We start from the raw sequence: 19,247 nt of genomic DNA on the forward strand, positions 1-19,247 counted from the left end.
ATCACCTGATAATGATTGCAAATGGTGGCTCACAAAAGCCCTACATGTTCAGAGGAAAAAACTGTCCTCCCTCTGACATTCCCCATGCTTAAACTGAAAATCTTAATGGGCTGGGGAATGACAAAACTGGAAGAAGAAGAAGCATCTACTCATGAGCTGGCGAGGGCTTCACTGGCCGGTTCTTAGCACGGCTCGGGCTCACCCCTTTCCAGAAAGGGGCTGGGCTGCATCTGAGGAATGAGGTCTCCTACAGTCACACTTGGTGACAGGGTGACACTGAGAGGCATTGACTCTTGGGAGGCTTAGCAGAGACCTGATACCATAAGTGACCTTTTAAAACTAAATGGATTGACTGTTTTAACTAGATAAAACATTTCCCTCAAAAAAGAGGTAAAACATGTACTACCAGCATTTATAGCTTTCCTCTGTCCAGGATGCAGAAGACTTGCACTCAGAGACATTTTAATCATGCATGATTGGGGTCTTCCTTGACTCTTCTGACCTTAGATCATTCAAGATTCATCTTTTGCTGTTGTTGTGGGTGATTGAACGTGGGGTTTTGGACCCAGTCATAGCTGGGGTTGAGGCTCCATTGCTTTGAGCTTGTGAGCTGAGCAAGACACATTTTGGAAAACAGAGCTCCGAGTGTTACTGTAGTGGGCTGTCATAGAAAACACAGGGACCTTCTCTTTCCTGGGATGGCTCAAGATAACAGGGCACCCAGGTATTCAATGTGCCTCAGTGCCCTGCTGATAGGTGCACTGGGGTTGAGGGTCCTCTGAGCTGCTCAGGCTTTTATTTTCTATCACTGCTTCTCAGCGGTGCTGGGGGAAGGCCCATTGCACCTCCTGCTCCTTGAGTGTCGCCACCTGCTCAGGGGAGATGCCCAGCAGGCTCTCACCATGGCCTTTGCTTCTGTTTTAGTGCCAACAGCATGCCCAAGCAGGTAGAGGTGCGGATGCATGACAGCCACCTTGGCTCGGAGGAGCCGAAGCATCGACATCTGGGGCTGCGCCTGTGTGACAAGCTGGGGAAGAATCTCTTGCTGTCTCTGACGGTTTTCGGTAGGTGCTACCCCACTCGCCCCTCCTACCTGGGTCTCTCCTGGCACTGTGAGGAAGCTGGTCCTGGCAGCTACCTGGAAAGGAAGGTACCTACCAGAGGCCTCACTTCCCAGGGCCTCTCATAGTTGGCCCGCCTGCCGTTACCATTTGCTAATCGTCTAGATGATGCCAAAAAAGATGGTCAGTAGACTACCTTTAGAGGGACACCTGTGTCAAAATAAAGCAACAGTTGCAGAAACCCCATGCAGAGAGCTCCCGAGACCCAGCCTTCTCCGAACTCCCCATTCCTCATTTGCTCCTTTGCTAGTAAGATCAGTGTGGAAGCGATTTGTCCTGAGACACCGTGATCTGCTCCAGCTGCTGGCTCCAGGCCCCATCCAGACCAGGGTTATCTTTTGTGTGGCTGGTTACACATCAATAAACTCAGTCTTCACCCTGGGTTTATTGAAAGTGGGGCACACTGCAGCTTCTTGGCGTGACAGCCATGCCGTTTTCTTCCTCCAGCCCCCCTTGCCTTGTGCTGTCACTCAGGCGCCCCAGGGAAGCAACAAACAGCTCATCTGCTGCCCCCCACCCACACTCAACCCCCCTTCTGCAGCATCTCCTTGAGACACTCAGTCTCCTTGGGTATCAGCACCAGACTCAGGATGGGAGTTTACTTAGTGAGAGAACACTGCAAGCATAGAAGGGGCCTGGGGTTGATCTCCACAGAAGCACATTGCATTCATCATAGGTCTTGAAGAAGCTGGATAATGTGTTTTTACCTGTAAAGAAAAAAGATCAAGCTCTTGGCCACATAGCTCCCTGCAAGTCCGCAGGGGCGACTCCCTGGTGGCAGCCCGTGGTGTTCCGACCTGCTTTGTGGTTTCCACAGGGTGATTTGTGTTGGGTACACACTGGGGGAGCTCTGAAATTTTCTTGTGGTTCCCTGCGTGCGCATAGTGCAAGACTCCTGCCAGCCTCTCTGTCCACATTGTTTCCTCACAAATGATATGTATTTTTAGAGGTCTCTTTGATCTTCCCTCCCTTAAGATCAGCATGTCTAAGGATTATGTAAAAGGACATAGAAACCTTCTTGAGGTTAAGCCATGGGAAATTATTGGAGGCCAAAGAAAATAGAAGAAAAAAAAGGGAATTCACACCAGTTTCGACAATACCATGTTCCTCTAGCTGCTATCTGGCTTAAAAGGAAGAAATGCACTAAATTCCATGCCAGGTTGTGGGCTGTTTCTATTCACAATTTCCGACTTTCCAAGTAGACAAAATCCTCAAAGACGTGGAGGTCAAGTTGCCCTGTCATGATTCCTAGAAAGCTGGGGAGACTTTCCTTGACTCTACTAAACAGCTGGAGAAATTCTCTATCAGTCACAAAAATCAACTTCAATTTCTTACACATTACTTATCACCTGCTACTGGAGAAGTACGAGAAAGGTCATTGGAACTGAAGTAAGGCCCTAGAGCTATGTACGTGAGGCAACAAGTAAATTCAAACTTTCCTCCCCTTCCTGCCAGGTGTCATCCTGGGGGCGCTGTGCGGAGGGCTGCTTCGCTTGGCGTCGCCCATCCACCCAGATGTGGTCATGCTAATAGCCTTCCCAGGGGATATACTCATGAGGATGTTAAAGATGCTCATTCTCCCCCTAATCATCTCCAGTTTGATCACAGGTAAGACCAGCCCTGCGATATCTGGCCAAAGTGGGTCATTCTCCTGTTCTGGCTCGTGGGTTGACCCTGAAATCTGTTCAGTTGAATGAATAAATCTAATGGCTTATGTTGTGTCACTCTAGAGCCTTTGGTTTCTCTAGCTCTAAAATGAGAATATATTCAACCCTAAGAAAAATGCTTGTGATCATTGATCAGTCTATTTCTTTCTAGAAACAAAAGGTGAAAAGGAAACGTAGCTACATGTTCATAGCGATGAGATCTATGGTGATTTTAATTTTTTAAAAATACTTGTCCTAACATATTTTGCTTAGAAATGGATAAGGGCAATTGAGAAAAATGTTCTATTTTCTATTGCATTGGATATAGAGGGAAGTGGGCATTAAAAATAAATATAAGCTATGAAAGTCCTTTCAGTTTTACAAAAGAAAGGCATCCTTAAAGCACAGACCACATTAATTGTTTCTGGTGAAGAGAATTGTTTTCTTTGAAAGAATTCTTTTTTTCTTTCCATGGCTTGCATAGGTAGTCTCTTCCTTAATAAATAATATTGCTCAAACAAGGTATAAATGATGATTTTTAGCTACTGAGCTCTATGAAGTTGGACTTTTGTCCATATTTTGGAGCCAGTAAGCTGAGGACCTTGCCTCACTGAAAAAAAAAAAGAAAGGAAGGTTCTGGTAACTCCAACAGAATCAGATGCCAAGCCAGGCAGTCCTAGAATCTCATAGCTGGTTAACCAATGGGTTTAGTGTGAACAATGTTTCCTGCAATCCTGGATTGAGTGAAACTGTGCTTTCACCACAAATGCTCCTTCCCAGCTCAGAGGAAACATGCACCATGCCTTTTAAAACAGATTGAACATTATCCAACCTGTTGAGGAAACCCAGCAACCACTGGTGGAAATCAGACTTTAGTTGTAAGGAGAAGCAGGTGATCTTAATTCACAAAAGTAAGACTTGCTTCTCTGCAAAAAAAAAAAAAAAAAAATGACTGATTCCCAGAAAGGGGTACAACTTTTGTACAAGATGGAACTGAAATCAGGAAGTAGAAAACATAAAGAAACAATTGGAAAATAAAATACCCAGTGAAGGCTGTGACTCACTTGGAATTCCGTCTCACAATAACAGGACCTTCCTCAGTGTACACAAACCTCCATATTTGCGAGGTGCTCTCTAATCCCACATGAAGATCAGAAAGGTGGGTCTCCACCACACTTCATCTGGAAGGGATGAGAGGCTTCGGCAAGATCACCCTTTCAGGCTCTTGATTTCAGCGACCAGTAATGTGGACGTGAGGTGTTTTGAGACTTGGCATAGGGTTCCAGTGTTCTGTTTTCCCATGTGAGGACCTTAAAATAAATTAGTAAAACACTAGCAAGTACTGGTCCTGTCACTTCATAAAAGAAAGGACACCCGGATACCAAATCCTGAAAAGGCCACAACCTCAGTATTAAACGTTGACTTTACTCAGCTTCACATTAATGCCCTCTTGCAGGCTGACGAAAGTAGTCACTGAGCAGTTTAGGAACTCTGATGATCTCTACCTCTCCCCAGTTCCCTATAATCTTAAAATTGTGCTTGAGAAATAGAACTGTATAAACTGCGGGGCTGACCAAATATTTAGCAGGAGTTTAGCGAACCTTGATGCCTTTGAATAATCTGAAGCCATGTTACACATAGGCAGAAATGTGTGTTACTGGGAAGGTCATGGAGTTACTTCTGGATTTCCTCTCTGTCCAGGGCTGTCAGGCTTGGATGCCAAAGCCAGCGGGCGCCTAGGCACCAGAGCGATGGTGTATTACATGTCGACCACCATTATTGCTGCTGTGCTGGGGGTCATCCTGGTCCTGGCCATCCACCCTGGGAACCCCAAACTCAAGAAACAGTTGGGGCCTGGGAAGAAGAATGATGAAGTGTCCAGCCTGGATGCCTTCCTGGACCTTATCCGAAATCTCTTCCCTGAAAACCTTGTTCAAGCCTGTTTTCAACAGGTAACTCTGATGATCTGTTCTCGCCAGCCCCCTAACATCTAAAGATAACCAAAACTCTTGTAATCACTCAGTTGTGGGATAATTTTCTTGATAATGAATGATCTCTGTCAATGGTTTATATGATCTGAGACAGGATCTAGGGCTTGGAGTTGTGGGTTTGGTTTTGTTATTTCTCCCTCCTCCAACTCCACTTTTTTTTTTTTTAAAGATTACTCTCTTCCAGGATCTCCTTTCTCCTTTAGTGTGTGTGGTTTTGCTTGGTTTTTAGTTTATTCTCTTCTTTTTTGTTCTGGCCTTTGCATTAGCCAAGGATACATTTTTATCACCTGTGTCTACAACCCTCCAGAGTAATCAGTTGTCCTCAATCTTGGTGTAGTCACCAAACTACCTGGATATGTTTAAAAAATACACATACTTTACAGAATCACAATTTCCAGGGTAGTTCCAGGGATTGGGTATTTGTCAAATTGTGGAAGTAAGGCAGGAGCACCATAAGAAGTTTAAATAGCATGATGCACATAAAATAAAACTCAAATCCCACTTTCCTTCTCTATTGATGTTGAGGGGTTTGTTTTATACATATAGATACACACACACACACATATGTATGTATATGTATATTGTACAAACATTATATATATATGTGATATAATATATATATAAAATGTATGTGTGCATAATCTTTAAAAAGTTGTACCCAAGTGTTCTTGCATCATACATACCTTGTTGTAGTTTGCTTTTCATTTATAAGTATTTTGGTGTCATGATATTTTTCTTTTAAATAATTTCCTAGTATTTATAGAGAATAAATCCCCCAAAGCTAAAATGTCTTGCCAAAAAATACTGAGAATCTAAACTTACTGAATATTGCAAAATGTCCCTACAAAAGTTTGCAACAATATATGCTTTACAATCTGCATGCAGGCATATCTATTTTTAAAAACTGGTGATTTTTATAAACAGAAAATTCTGCTGAGTGGGGTCACTGTCCCCACTCGCCAGAACTTCCCAGCTGTTGTATAATCCTGGCTGGTTTATTTCCCATTAGCCCATTTGCAAAAGAAACTAGAATACAAAGCAGCTTCCTTCAGTTACTTCTAGGAAATCACAGCAGAATAATCTTTAGGTTTTTTTTTATAGGACAAGTCTGTATTCCTAGGTACCCCCCACATCAGGTCTCTCACCTGATCCTGCAGACCAACATTTATCAGGTCCATGACTATCTCCCCTGTGAACTCACACCTTGACTTCTTTATCAATCTCAGGGTGAGTCTACAGTGAATTTCAGGTCCCCACTTGTTTCCTGGAAGCATGACTTTCTGGCTTCCTTCTGCAGTCCTTCCTTATGCCAAGATTGCCCAGACCAAGGGCCGATGAGCTGCCTGTCTCATCTTACACATCCAGCTCTAGCTTCTTCTTCTCCTTGCAGAAGTGCACCGGAGCAAGCGGCCTCATCTCAAAGAAAGTTGTGCTCTCTCCTTTCCTGTGTCAGAAGCCGGTCGGTTCGGCAAGGTTTACTTGGGTCCACAGTACTGGAGCTGTTTCTATGTCATTTATTATGCAGCACAAATGATGGAGAGAATTCAGGGCAGGTCATTTGAGTTGAAGCCCAGCTCTGCCAATAACTCCTTGACGTCTTCTAAGTCACTTGACTTCTCCATGCTTCCTCTTCCATGTCTATTCAGGCTTCAGCCATCTGTTCCCTACTACATACGGGTGCTGACATTCTAGGATTCCGCATGAGTTCTATTTTAATGCCTTTGGGGGTAATGTTTCTTGGGGCTTCTATGTGAGTTCTCACAGCACTTTGCATGCAGGGTGCCTGGCACCTTTAAAAATAGAATGGCTGGCACAGATGTCGAGGAATAACAGGGGAGGTTCTTAGGAGGCCATTTGCACAGAGACGCTTGGCAAACATTGCAAGAGGATTGGCGTCATCGCCCGGAAGGAATAGGCATCTTCCCACCTTACATCTAGATTTAAAATGTGACCCAACTTCCCTACTGTGGTGGCTGTTGGTAGCAGGCACATCTGGCACCCAGGCAGAAATTCCAGGAATACCTAACTCTGGAAAGTGCCCAAATAAGTTAGTCTGTGAAGACTTTTTTCCAGGTAGAGATGAACATAACAGAGGGACAGTAAGGTGCTGACCTGGCCTGGACCAACACCCTGGTTACCTTATTATTGGCCAGATCCAGAACCAGGGGCCAGGAGCATCATCAAGTGGGTGTCACACTTATGAAGAACCCCCAGGTTGAACATTTGAGACAGTCTCCAAGGTGCAGAGCTGCATGATGGGAAGAAAGGCAACAGAGAGCTGTGTCTCAGTTTGAAGCTGCTGACTGGGTCACACAGCTTATAGGACATTTCCCATGAATGTCTATCCATTCTGTAATTGTCATCTGATGAGGACAGTTGTATCCAAGCTTTTGTGGAATAAAGCATCACTTGGTCCAATGCAAACATAAAAAAAATCCCCCAATTTTCATAACCTCTCTTTGGTACTTCTTAATTATTTTTTAAATTTTTAAAAAAATATTTACTTAGTGGCTCTCCCTGGTGACACAATGGGTTAAAGCACCACATTATGAAGCTCTAGCAAGCCACTGCAGCATGAGTTCCACCCCCACCCTGGAGGTGATTCACATGGCTGGCAGGCCCCTCCTGATCCACCTGTTGCTCCCCTCAGCAGTGTACTTCGTTGATCTGCCTGTTCTGCTCCCCATTCAGTCTCTGTTGAAGCTTCTCACCCACCACACCTCTGGCTTATACCCCAGTTCTGTAAACATATAAATAAATAAGATTCATTTATTCATACAGAACTGGGATGCAAGTCAGAGGTGCAGGGGCAGTGAGAGGATTCACCAGAGACAGAGTGGGGAGCAGAACAGGCAGAAAGACAAAGTACACTGCTGAGGGGAGCAGCAGGTGAGTCAGGAGAGGTCTGCTGCGCCATGCGGGTCATCTCTGGGCTAGGGATCAAACTCGCACTAAAGCGGCTGCAGCCAGCTTGCAGTGCTGCATCCTAACCCGTTGCGCCCCCAGGGAGGGCCCACTTCTTAATTATTTTTAACACCAGTGGGAACTTTCTAATATCAGAGAAGTCAGGCTTTTGGTGACATTTGAGTCTCCTCATATTTGTGTCTTTTCTTTCTTCTATTAGATTCAAACAGTGACAAAGACAGTGCTGGTGGCGCCTCCGAGTGACGAGGGCAATGCAACCAGCGCTGTGGTCTCCCTGTTGAACGAGACTGTCACAGAGGTGCCTGAGGAAACGAAGGTGGTTCTCAAGAAGGGCCTGGAGTTCAAGGACGGCATGAATGTCCTAGGTAGGCATCCTGGGATTCATCTCCCTGAGGGAGCCTCTGCTTCTGTGGCAATCGTCAGCCTTTCCTGCTGGTGAGGCCCTCAGGGGGCCTTCTCTGAAGACCAGCAACTCTGCTGACCTGCAGGTGGAGTAGGAGGACTCTCTGGGGAGCAATAAATGTGTGGGGACCAGCAGCTGAGGTTAAGGAAGAGGAAGATGGGCAGAAGATGGAGCAAGGGGGATGTGGTGACCAGAGGTTGGCTGTGGGGAAGGACAGGGAACTAATACCCACTGGTCGCATTCTCTTAATTTCTGCATGGTGCTTGCAAACCACTTTCCCTGGTCTCCATTTCATTAGAGTGCACCTTCAATTTTCTCATTTTCTTTAACATTTTTTTGAGTTATCTTTCTCTGCCAGTGCCTTGCTAAGCATGGAAGATATCTCCAAGTCCATAAGCAAATGCAGGGCTACCAGGAGTGCAGAGTGTTGACTGTGGTGCCTGAAGTTGCTTATCAAAGGGAATTATCTTGTTTACCTTTCCAGGGAGCCAGGGAGCCCTGCCCCCTGGTCTGCATCCTGTTTTAAAGAGGCTATCTCCAAGGCATTCAACAGGTAGTTAGGCAGGCCAGATGTGAACAATCTACTGGTTACCTGATCATGGCTGTGTCACTCAACTTTTCTGAGTCTCATTTGTCAATTGGGGCTGGCACTGGCATTTATTTTGTATATTGTTAAGAGGATTAAATGAGCTCTTATAGGTAGAACACAATCACAGTGGCCACGTGCTCCATCCATGTGGATGACTCTCATTAAGAAAGGTGGATAGGTGGGTAGAGAGCTGAAGGATCAATTAGACACTCCAACCCAGATTCCATCTTCTGGCTGACTCCCCATCCTCTCCTGGGCCTTCTTCCCACCATAATGCCTAGCTGCCATTAAAAGCTATCTACAAGACAAAAATAGGAATATTTGGTCAAAGGCTGGAAAAAATGAGTAGTCGGGAGTTGAATCAGGTAGAAGCATGTTGATCTCTGCACTCAAAATTTCTAATAATTTGAGTGAGATCTGTTTATAAATGGATGAGCTTCATGGTTCTTCCACTTTGTCATCTAGGAAATCAAATTCCCCATGTCCTTGCAGGATGGTTGGCTAAAATATGGGATGTCCAGTTCAATGTCATTTTTAGATAAACAACAAATAACTTTTCCAGTGTAAGTCTGTTTCAAATATTGCTCAGAAAATCCTTTTACTCAAACAGAACTATTGTATTAATTGTTTACCTGAAATTCAAATTTTAACTGGATATCCTGTTTCTTTGTTTATGCTAAATTTGATAACCATAGTCCTTACTTGTCCAGAATGGTGAGGGGTAAAAGGAGCAGGATTGCCCAGTCACTGAAAAGTGAAGGCCTCAGTGAGATGAGGGCTCTTTTGTGTTTGACCTGGCAGGATACAGGCTGGATAAGTGACAGTAAGGGAGGAGTAAGAAGTCTAGGTTGCCAGGCAATACCACATCAATAAACATTGTTGACTCTCCATGGGAGGTGAAAGGTGTAAAGAGAAAGAGGAAGTGGAAGAGAGCCTCTGAGAAGGGTTTGCAAATATCCTCAGCATCCATCGGCACTGTTAAGTCCAACTGAAATTAACCAAATAATAGTCCCACTGCCCAGGGACCCTTCCAGGATCTTCTCAGTTCTCCTCAGTCCTTCTTGACAGGTCATAAGTGAAAGATAGAACCCCCATGGGCCAAGATGTCCTACTCTCTTCTATACTCCAGAGGAAGTTGAGTATTGGGGGTTGTGGTGAATCATTCGGAAGATTTCTGTGGTTGTTTCCAGAGGCTCGGTGGATTCTGGGAAGTCACGTGACTTTTGGCTCTAACCAGGAGTTTCAACATAACTCACTATTCTCTCAATCCCAGTGACTGAATCTAAGGGAGCTTTGTCCAAATGGAACACCCCAGTTCCAGTGAGTGAGTTCAAAAGGCGATGTTTACAGAGTGACATGACAAGCTGGACATGTGTTTCCAAGGGCAGCTTAGACTCTGGAAAGCCGAGGGAAGTTAAACCTGCTTAGAAACTTCCCAGTTAGAAATTATGATTGAAATAAGGTTCTTTCCATATCTTCCCAAGTCTGGAGATGGAGAAATTTTTAACTTTTTTGTTTTGGGCTTTGGAAAGTCCCAAGGATCAAGCATTATCCGAGTGAAGATAAAGCCTTGCTTGGCTCAGACCTTCTTTAGGGCTCACTTCTCCCCTAAGAAAACCTCCAGGCTAACTCTTGGGCTCTACCCTCACCCCAGCTGTACCTTTCAGTCTCTCTCTGTCCTCATAGATTTGGTCATTTCCTGCTGATCCTGTAAGTGGAATTTTCTTGTTCCACTTCTTTGGGACATCAAGATTTTCTCTTAAAATTTTCTCTTAATTTTCCAAATTGATTGAATCAAGTCTTGCTGGTTCTTTTCAGCCAGAATGTTCACATATAATTTCTCATCACACACCTATCAAACTTGAGAGAAGGATTCAGGCCTAGTCTGGATTTGATTTCACACACTGAGCCTTTGCCTTTTTAGGTTAATAAATAACTTACTTTTCAATCACTTTTGGCCAATTCTAACTAAGAGCTAAAAAGGAGAAATGTTAACTACCAAGGATAAACAATCCCAAGTGCAAATGTCGCTTTTGTTTGTTTGTTTTATTCTGAAAGAGAAAGGATCCAGAAAGGATAGTTGAATTACCTGGTTGATATGTACTTGGTGTTGACAGGTGAATAGTTTGGTGAAAAGGGGAAAGGTAAAATCAGACATTCAGAGACAAAGAAACTCCTCTGAGAGAATCAAATTCTAATGGTATACTTTATTTCATATTGTGTCCAGGCATAACTGGACACAATAGAAAATTAAATGCAGTAGAGATGGACTGGAAATTAGCCCTGCCAAATTGATACAGGGGATGTATGGGAGTACCGAGGACTGAGGGAGAGAGGGAAAACAGATTGGCTTATGCTGCATTTCAGAAAAAAAGTGAGATAGGTCAGCAAGGTCTTGTAGCCCAGGGGGGCAGCAATGTTGATTTATAGGCCATTCAAGTGGTTAGAATTGGCACCCCAAGATTGACAATAACCAATTGTCAATAATAATTGGCAGTAGAGGATGGGGGATGTATGGTGACGGATAGGTGATGGTTAATAAGAAATCCAGAGAGCCCTAGGCAGTAGTGGAGTCATCTGTTAGGCATGGGGATTTGCCCCACTCCCTGGGCAAGTCTTGGTGAGATTCTGGGCCAAGGGGAAGATCACTGAGGGGAAGGGTGGATTGGATAGAATCTTCCAGAGAGAGAAAAGTGTAGACTTAGGCAAACTAAAGTACAGAGTATGTCCTAGGTCAGAGAATCAGATGCAGAGAATGAGGGAAAAGCCAACACACAAATAAGACCCGAGTATTGCAGTTGGTCCAGGACTTGCTACCATTTGATTCTAAAATCAAGAGGTGGGTACTGAGCTCCTTAAATATTTCCTTCCTGAGCATAGGGTTGACCCTAAAGACTGCCTGGGGCTTGGCTTAGATGGAGTTAAGTGATGTCAAGTGAAGGGAGAAAAGGACCAACTAAGGTACTAGGAAGAAGCAAATATTCTGTTCTATATTGATAATCCTGAACAAAATAAAAGAAAAAAGAGATCGTTTAATTATTTTGACACTGAAAAGAATTAGGATGAATTAATAAATCACAGGCTAAATTCAAACCAACTGGATCAATTGGGGTTTCCTAACTCTTTTTGAAGTTTCATTACTTTCCATTTAGATTTCTGACATTCCTTTCCCTTTCACATGAGGTACATAGCTATAAAAAAATATTTTTTATGTAAAATTTTCCTATAATGAAACATACCGGCCGGGGGTTAATTTGTGCCAATACCCAACCAATATAGAAAGAACCCTGGGAAAGACAATTGGTTAGCTGGATTCTGCTATTCCAACATTGACTCTGAAGTCTGCATGAAAATCCCAAGTCCCAACAAGCTTCCCTTCACTCATCTATATACTATTGTAATCTGCTTATGCAAGTCTTCATAAGTGAGGAGGGGAGAGAAGAGCATGCTTTTTAATGTGGAATGAAAATGAATTCACTTTCTTCAAGGAACTAACACTGCTTACAGTTTCAACTTGCTTATGTAAAAATTTTAAGGACAGCCATAATTTTCCAGAGGAAAGTTATTTTCAATGTGAAATACCATGTTTCTGTCTTTTAATGTCAAGTGCAAAGGGTAACCGGCATTGACAATGGGACTCCAGACATTGGGAATGGAAAAGAATGAGGGGGAAGAATCAGGCTTTTTAAACTGTCCTGTATGATGTGACTTCCCCCACAGGTCTGATAGGGTTTTTCATTGCTTTTGGCATCGCCATGGGGAAGATGGGAGAACAGGCCAAGCTGATGGTAGAATTCTTCAACATCTTGAATGAGATCGTCATGAAGTTGGTTATCATGATCATGTGGTAAGTGGAAGCTTGTTTTCTCTCTGTCATGGGGGGATTCAGAGGCCCTGAGGGACATCAGAGTCCTGTCAGCAAGAAAGATTAAGTGAGTGGACCAAACAGAGGGGTCTCAGAAAGATTTTGAGAGAGAGATGAGCATCTCTTTTTTCCGGAATGTCTAGAAAAGTCTGGAAAACTATGACCTGTGGGTCAAGTCCTTTCTACCATCTATTTTTTATGACCTGTGAGTTAAGAATGGCTTTTCTATTTTTATTTTGCTGAACCAAAATCAAAAGGAGAAGAAAACTCAGAACACATGGACACTATATGGAACTTACATTGTGTGTGCACCTGATCGGTCTTACTAGAATGTAGCCATGCTCATTTGTTCCTGCATTGTGTAGGGTGGCTTTAGTGCTAAGCAGTAGAGTTGAGTAGTTGTGACTGAGACTATGAATATAGCACACAAAGCCTAAAATATATAAAGTTTCACTTTATATAAAAACTTTCCTGATACGTTACCCTAGTAAGTGAAGGGTAGGGAAGAGGAGAGATAGACACATTGGAAAAAAACAATTAGGAGTTGAAACTGGGAAGTTTCAGGAACACTAAGATGAGCCAACAGACCAGAGAGCTGTCATGACCCAGAGCTGGTGCTCTGGTGCCACATAGACAGCAGTGACCACTGAATTGGGTGATGGAGATACTTACAGATGCTTATACGAAGGGCAGCTTAGAGACCACATGAGCAAAAATGAAATCACAGCGGGTGAATTGGAGCTGTAAAGGCACTTGGAAAATCTAGAGAAAACTGTGTTCCAGAGACATTAAATCTTGAGTCTAACAATATGTGATCAGGATGATAATAATAAACTTGTTATTTTTATATACCAAAACCCTTGAGGCCTTCCTGTCCATTAGATGTACTTCTTCCAGCAAGATGATGTTATTATTCCCATCTTTTTCAGACAGATATCTTTCACCTTTACAGAAAAGGCAATGAAAACTCACTGAGGTGAATTAACTTACCTAAGATTACAAAGCTAGAGAGTGGGAGAGCTAATATTCCTATTGATATAAAAATTCTTGATGCATTCATGGGTGGGCTTATTTGCTTGAGTCATCTAAGTAATGTCTCTTCTTCATTTCATATGTGTTTAAGATCAGTGGTTCTGGAATCTAGACTAGCCCAGGAGAACATGAGTGAAGTTGAGTCCATCAAGGAAGCTCGGTCACCTGCAGTCCAGAACCTTCTCGTATCCAGTATCTATAATCAGAACATGTATTTGTTTTGGACCCTGTGATGGTCCTGTGTGCCTCTTTATTAGACAAATTACATCTGTGTTCAATTTGTCACAGGTATTCTGGGTCACAAATTCTCTCTCTGCATGAGTCTGTCAACTACACTTTCTTCCTCACTCCTTCTTGGATCCTCTTCCACATCCGGTGGTGTCTTCCAGTGGCTTCTACTTTCTTTCTCTCTTTTTCCCCTTGGTCCCCCACTTCCACCTGACAAGGACAAAAATCCACTCTTGACACATTTTTCTTATCTCCATAGAGCCAAACATGGTGATATGACTGTTGTCAGTTCTTACTCAGACTTCAGGAATGAGTAGCCTGGCAGAAGGGTCCAGGGTCTTGATAAGGCAGACGTTCCTCTTCATGGACTTGCTTGTTTGCATCCTTGTTTTACTGTGCTTTTAAAACACAAAAGGCTAGTACAATAATGTGTCTTTTTGATTACTATACTGGTTCTTCATTCATAGGCAACAGTGGATTTCTGAATATGTCTTTTTCATGAAAATGTAAAGTAAACTCAGTATGGTGTTATAAAATATAATGAAAGAGGCTCTTAGATCCATTCTGAGCTTACTGTGTGTTTTACACAGTAATATATAAAACAAAGTAGGCCTTTTTCTACTAGACATTAGGGTCTGCTTTTGTTTCCTAGAATTTCTAGAGTGAATATCCTTGTTCTAAATGTGCAATGCATATTTCTGTATGATGAAGCCAATGATGGTGGTAATGGTATAAAAGTTCATTCCTCCATTCATATCAATATCACTTCCACTGAGCCCTTAAAGAAAGGAAATCATAAAATAATCAGATGAAGGATGGGCTTAAACACATAGCCTCCCTTCTCTCCAGGGGTAGAGGATGGTGTAAATTGAAAATTCTCTCTTCATTGAAACCAAAATTCCTAAAGATTTAACAGTGTATCCCAGGAGATGAAGAGCAATTTTGAGTCAGGAATAAGATCTGTGGGATGGTTTTTAAGAGCAGTTCTGTTGCCTCATGTAGGGAAACAGCCAGGAGAGAGCAATTCTACACATTTCCTTCATTCTTTGGCTGCCTTGTCAGCATTAACATTTCATGATGTTTTATCCAGAATATTCTCTGGACAAAAGAGCCAAGCACTCTTTACTGACCCCACAAAGCTTAAATATTATGATTAGTTTTTTGGTATTCTTCTCTGTGTGATAGTAAAAACAGCAATAAGAGCAAAATATAATATTGAGATTATTATCATTTTAATAATTGTTATTAAAATATAGCTTAAGAGTTATTAAATTCTTGCTTTATGCTTGCTACTATTTCAGTTTCTGTACTGTACCTTTTATTATTGATGAGATAATAATTATTTTAATTCTGATTAAATCATAAGATTTACCAAAATCCTCCTATATGCTTCATACTATTCCAACTATTTTACATGTATTAACTCATTTATTCTTCACAATAGCCTGCAAACATAGGCACTTTGTTACCTCCATTTTCAAGATTATAAAACTAAGCGCAAAAGTTAACTTGCCCAGCTTTGCTGCAGGAACAGGAATTTTAGGGAAGGGATGCCTAATTCAACTTCTGACAGATTCTGAAGTGAATCTAGGATCTTCGTGTTACCAACTGTGATATTTTAGGCAAGTTAGACACACTCTAAACTTGTATGCCCTGATTTATAAATGAATTAATACAGAATCCAGGCATCATTGGGCTGCTCTAAGAATTAAGTAAAATTGTGAACGACAGTCATGGAATATAGGAATATGGCATTGGAGTCATGTGCCAGTAATGACACACACAGGATTATTATTTGTCATTACCATTAGTATAATCAATTCAGCCCATAGCCTTTGTAAACCATATTTATGAGTCCTTTAAGAAGCCTGCATTGTCCTCTAATTCACCAAAAGATGAACCGAAAGAGAAGGAAAAAGAAAGAACCTTAATTTCAGTGTGATTTCCACATCCTCTTTTCTTGGCAAACTACTAACATTTTAACCTGAAAAACTTCAAAAGAAAGAAAAAATGTGTATGATCCACCACTATAGAAGCATAAAATAAGAAGAAAAATACTTTCCTAGTCTTCCAATTTTCCCTCTGTTTATCCCCTTGATCCACCATGTCCCCACCCACCCTCTATCATTCCATCCATCCCTCCTTTCACTCCATATATGTGTTTTGAGCACCACTTCTGTGTCAATAAGTTTTAGGTCCTGGTGATATAATGGTGGATAAGACATGGAAAGATTGCTGCCCTCATAGAGCTTATAGTCTAATAAAAGGAGAGAGAAAAATAAAAGGACACAAGTAAGAACTCAGAGATTAGCCAGTGCCACAAAGTCCATTAACAGGCACGGGGATAGAGTGATATGAGGATGGAAGGAAGGAGTAAACCTCAACAGAAGAGGCTACCTGGGAAGGGACCTTTGACGAAGACCTGAAGAATGGGAGGGAGGCCCGTCAGTGAGAAAGGGAGAGTTTCCCAAGGAGGAGGAAATTTTAGATGGATTTTGAGGGTCCCAAGGAAGGTGTGGGGTGGCTGGAGTAGGGATGATTGGTGAGAGCGGGATGAAAGATGACGAAGTTGGAAAAGTGTACAGAGAAGATCCTGTAGGCCACCGGAGTTTGGGTTTCGCTATAAAAGGAAGCTCCTGGAACGTAAAATTCTGTGACTCTTTGAACTGATGTTAACTCAATTCTGATGAAAATTTCTGATCTGATTACCAATGCTTGGTAAATATCACTCCTTGGATAACCGGAAGACCCCTAAGGGAACGTGGAGAGTTGTGTTATTTCCTGATATGAGTACAGACACCCAGTCTTAGAATATGTGTTCAACTCTTTATGGACAGGTTTGGCCAGTTCTGAATTCTCTTGGGATTCATCCCAAATGACAGCCTGGCATTGCTATTAGAACAGAACCAGAGTAATTTTATGGCAGAATTGAGAAAGTCTCTCCACTTATCTGTACTCTAAGCATTTGCCACATTATCAGTCCTGTTCCTGAAAGTTCCAAATTAATTGCTTTAGATTAAGTTCAATGGGTTAAGATCCAAGGCCTTGAATAAATTGGAACTCAAGTAAATGGCTTAAATGGCAAAAAGCTAATCAAGTAATGCATGCATTTCTTCAGGTGTAGATCAGATTTTGTACCTTGAATCTCTAGATTCCAAAACTATCAGAATTATCAGGAGAACCAGTAACTTAGAAACTCCAGTAGCACAGCAAACAATGACCCTAAGGATATCATAGAACAAAAATTCTTTTTTTTTTTTCCCCTAATTAGTGCTCACCCCAGTCCTGCTGACCAAAGTGTTTGGGAGAACTAGGGCCCCATCTACCATCTTTGTTCATTCTAAAACTTTACCTTTTGGCTTTTGAATAATACTTTTCATTTAAAGTGGAGCTCACTTTTTTTTTTTTCCAGTATTTTCAGTGATTTGGAGATAGGATTGAGATAAAAAATCAGGTTAATTTGTTTTCCTGGACATCTTTTAATGGTAATTGGTGCTTGAGAAAGAACTGATTGGTTGGTCTATGAAGACAAATGCTTGTTGATTGCATCAGAAGATGCCCTCTGCTCAGTCATTTACAATTCTGGTGTACAAAGAACCAGCTCTCAAGACTGCTCACTGATCTAAGAGATGTGGCAAAGCATACCAGGAAAATGTAAAATGGCAGAAAAGTCAGGTGTTTAATTACATGACTCCCTAATGCCCGGGAACAGTCCCCAAATGTTCATAGTCTTTCCCGCAGGGGAAGGAGAAGTGGTGATATAGGCTACATGTTCCCCAGGAAGAGACCACTATGCTAATGTTTTAACTAATTAGTGTCAGCTACAAATCAGTTCTTTTTCAGTAGAAACTTCTTAAGAATATATTTTGCTCATAAAAACACCCACAATTGTGTTGCAGAACTTGTGAGGCATTTTGGAAGCCTCATTAACTCAGACTTGACTCATGAAGCATGGGTGATGGTGGCATGGAGCATATGTGAAAACAAAACACACGAGGGCTCCTTCACCCGGAGTCAGAGAAATAATAATGCTGACAGGCATGTGAGGTGGTTTCTGACACAGCATATTTATGCACATTCAACATGTGACCCTCTCAGCAACCCCTCCAGGACAGCTGGAGTTGGTCTCCCTAAGCCTCTACTTGCATGTCTGTGAAATGGGGATAAAGCACTCACCAATGTCATGCAGCTGGGATGTGACTGACAAATTCCAGAATTATGTATTAGACTTATCTACTCCTCACACCTTGTTGTTAGCCCAGGGAGAGTTTGCTCTAGGTCTAATCACAAAGCAACCACATCTGTCTATTTCCTTAACCTGGCTCCATTTCCTTCAGCTGGGAGCCTCACCCTGGGATTTTGTTTACCTCACAGGCTTTCTTTCAACTGTCTTCTTAATTTCTTAATAAGGTATCAACCTTCCCATAAACATTTTTATTTCAATCAGAAAGTGTCACAGGCCGAACAACTTCATGTACCAACACCACCAAGTTGGGCAATAAGCAAGGATGTTAATCAACAGGCAAAAATACACCCAAGATGGGCAGCTTAGTCAAGAGCAAGGACAACAGTAGATGGCAAATTAACTGCTTATCTACAAAGAGCTACAACTACTCATTAAAGGGAAGTGGTTTGGCTTCATAGGGGAAAAAAATCCCAGTGGTGGAGTTTCACAGACCTGAGGGATTTCTTCTCCTTCATTCTGGTTTCGTGCTCTTGGGCTATTTATTTAACTTCTCCGAACCTCAATTTCCTCATTTGCCAACATAATACCTAGATGTTAGGGTTGTGGTGAGAATTAAATGAGGCCATGCATGTGTTGCTCTCACTGTATTGCTTGAAATGCAGTGAAGGGTGGCCAGCATGGTTGTTACAGTGACTGTGGAAAGAAATGCCTTCAGATTCAGACTAACAAAATCTCATTTCTCCAAATGTACTCTTGAGCCAGATGATCTTGTTTTGGGAGATCTCTCTCTCTCTCCCTCTCCCTCTCCCTCTCCCTCTCTCCTCTCTCTCCTCACTTCCCCTCACCCCCCCCCTTGGTTTCTCAAACTCTCATTATTTTAATATATTTCCTTCAAAGCAAAAACAAAGCAAATTTACCAACAGCCATTCTAGCTGGGAAAGACTCTTTTTTTTTTTCCCTTAGTGTAATAAAATTTTAATAAAATTAGTGTGCATAGAGAGAGAAGAGGGATATTTCTTTTTTTTTATTACAAAAGTTTATTTTTACATCATTTTGTACATTTTTTTTCCATCACGATTGTAATCCCCGCGGGTTTCCCATCACCAAATCACCCGTGTGCCATCACCATAATCCCGTGCATTTCTCTCCCCCCTCCCCAGGTTTTTGATCCCATTCCCCACTCCACCTCCACAAAATGTCTCTGGTATATGGTTGTTCATTATTTTTGTTATTTTCTCGCCTGGTCCATTATACTCCTGCT

The 19,247-nt window shown here is 42.2% G+C and overlaps 1 protein-coding gene across 2 annotated transcripts in view; it reads left to right on the top strand.

Moving 5' to 3' along the window:
- Positions 1 to 19,247, top strand: part of SLC1A2 (solute carrier family 1 (glial high affinity glutamate transporter), member 2) — a 127,757-nt gene that overhangs the window by 86,366 nt on the left and 22,144 nt on the right. For both annotated transcript variants that reach the window (XM_004682910.2, XM_012725062.1), the window contains exons 2-6: positions 925 to 1,064; positions 2,577 to 2,729; positions 4,469 to 4,719; positions 7,883 to 8,048; positions 12,396 to 12,522. In XM_004682910.2, the coding sequence (XP_004682967.1) occupies positions 925 to 1,064; positions 2,577 to 2,729; positions 4,469 to 4,719; positions 7,883 to 8,048; positions 12,396 to 12,522 (837 nt within the window). The remainder of the gene's footprint in view (positions 1 to 924; positions 1,065 to 2,576; positions 2,730 to 4,468; positions 4,720 to 7,882; positions 8,049 to 12,395; positions 12,523 to 19,247) is intronic.

This window comes from Condylura cristata, unplaced genomic scaffold (assembly GCF_000260355.1).
Source record: "Condylura cristata isolate star-nosed mole 26May11 unplaced genomic scaffold, ConCri1.0 scaffold00015, whole genome shotgun sequence".
Classification (NCBI taxonomy): domain Eukaryota; kingdom Metazoa; phylum Chordata; class Mammalia; order Eulipotyphla; family Talpidae; genus Condylura; species Condylura cristata.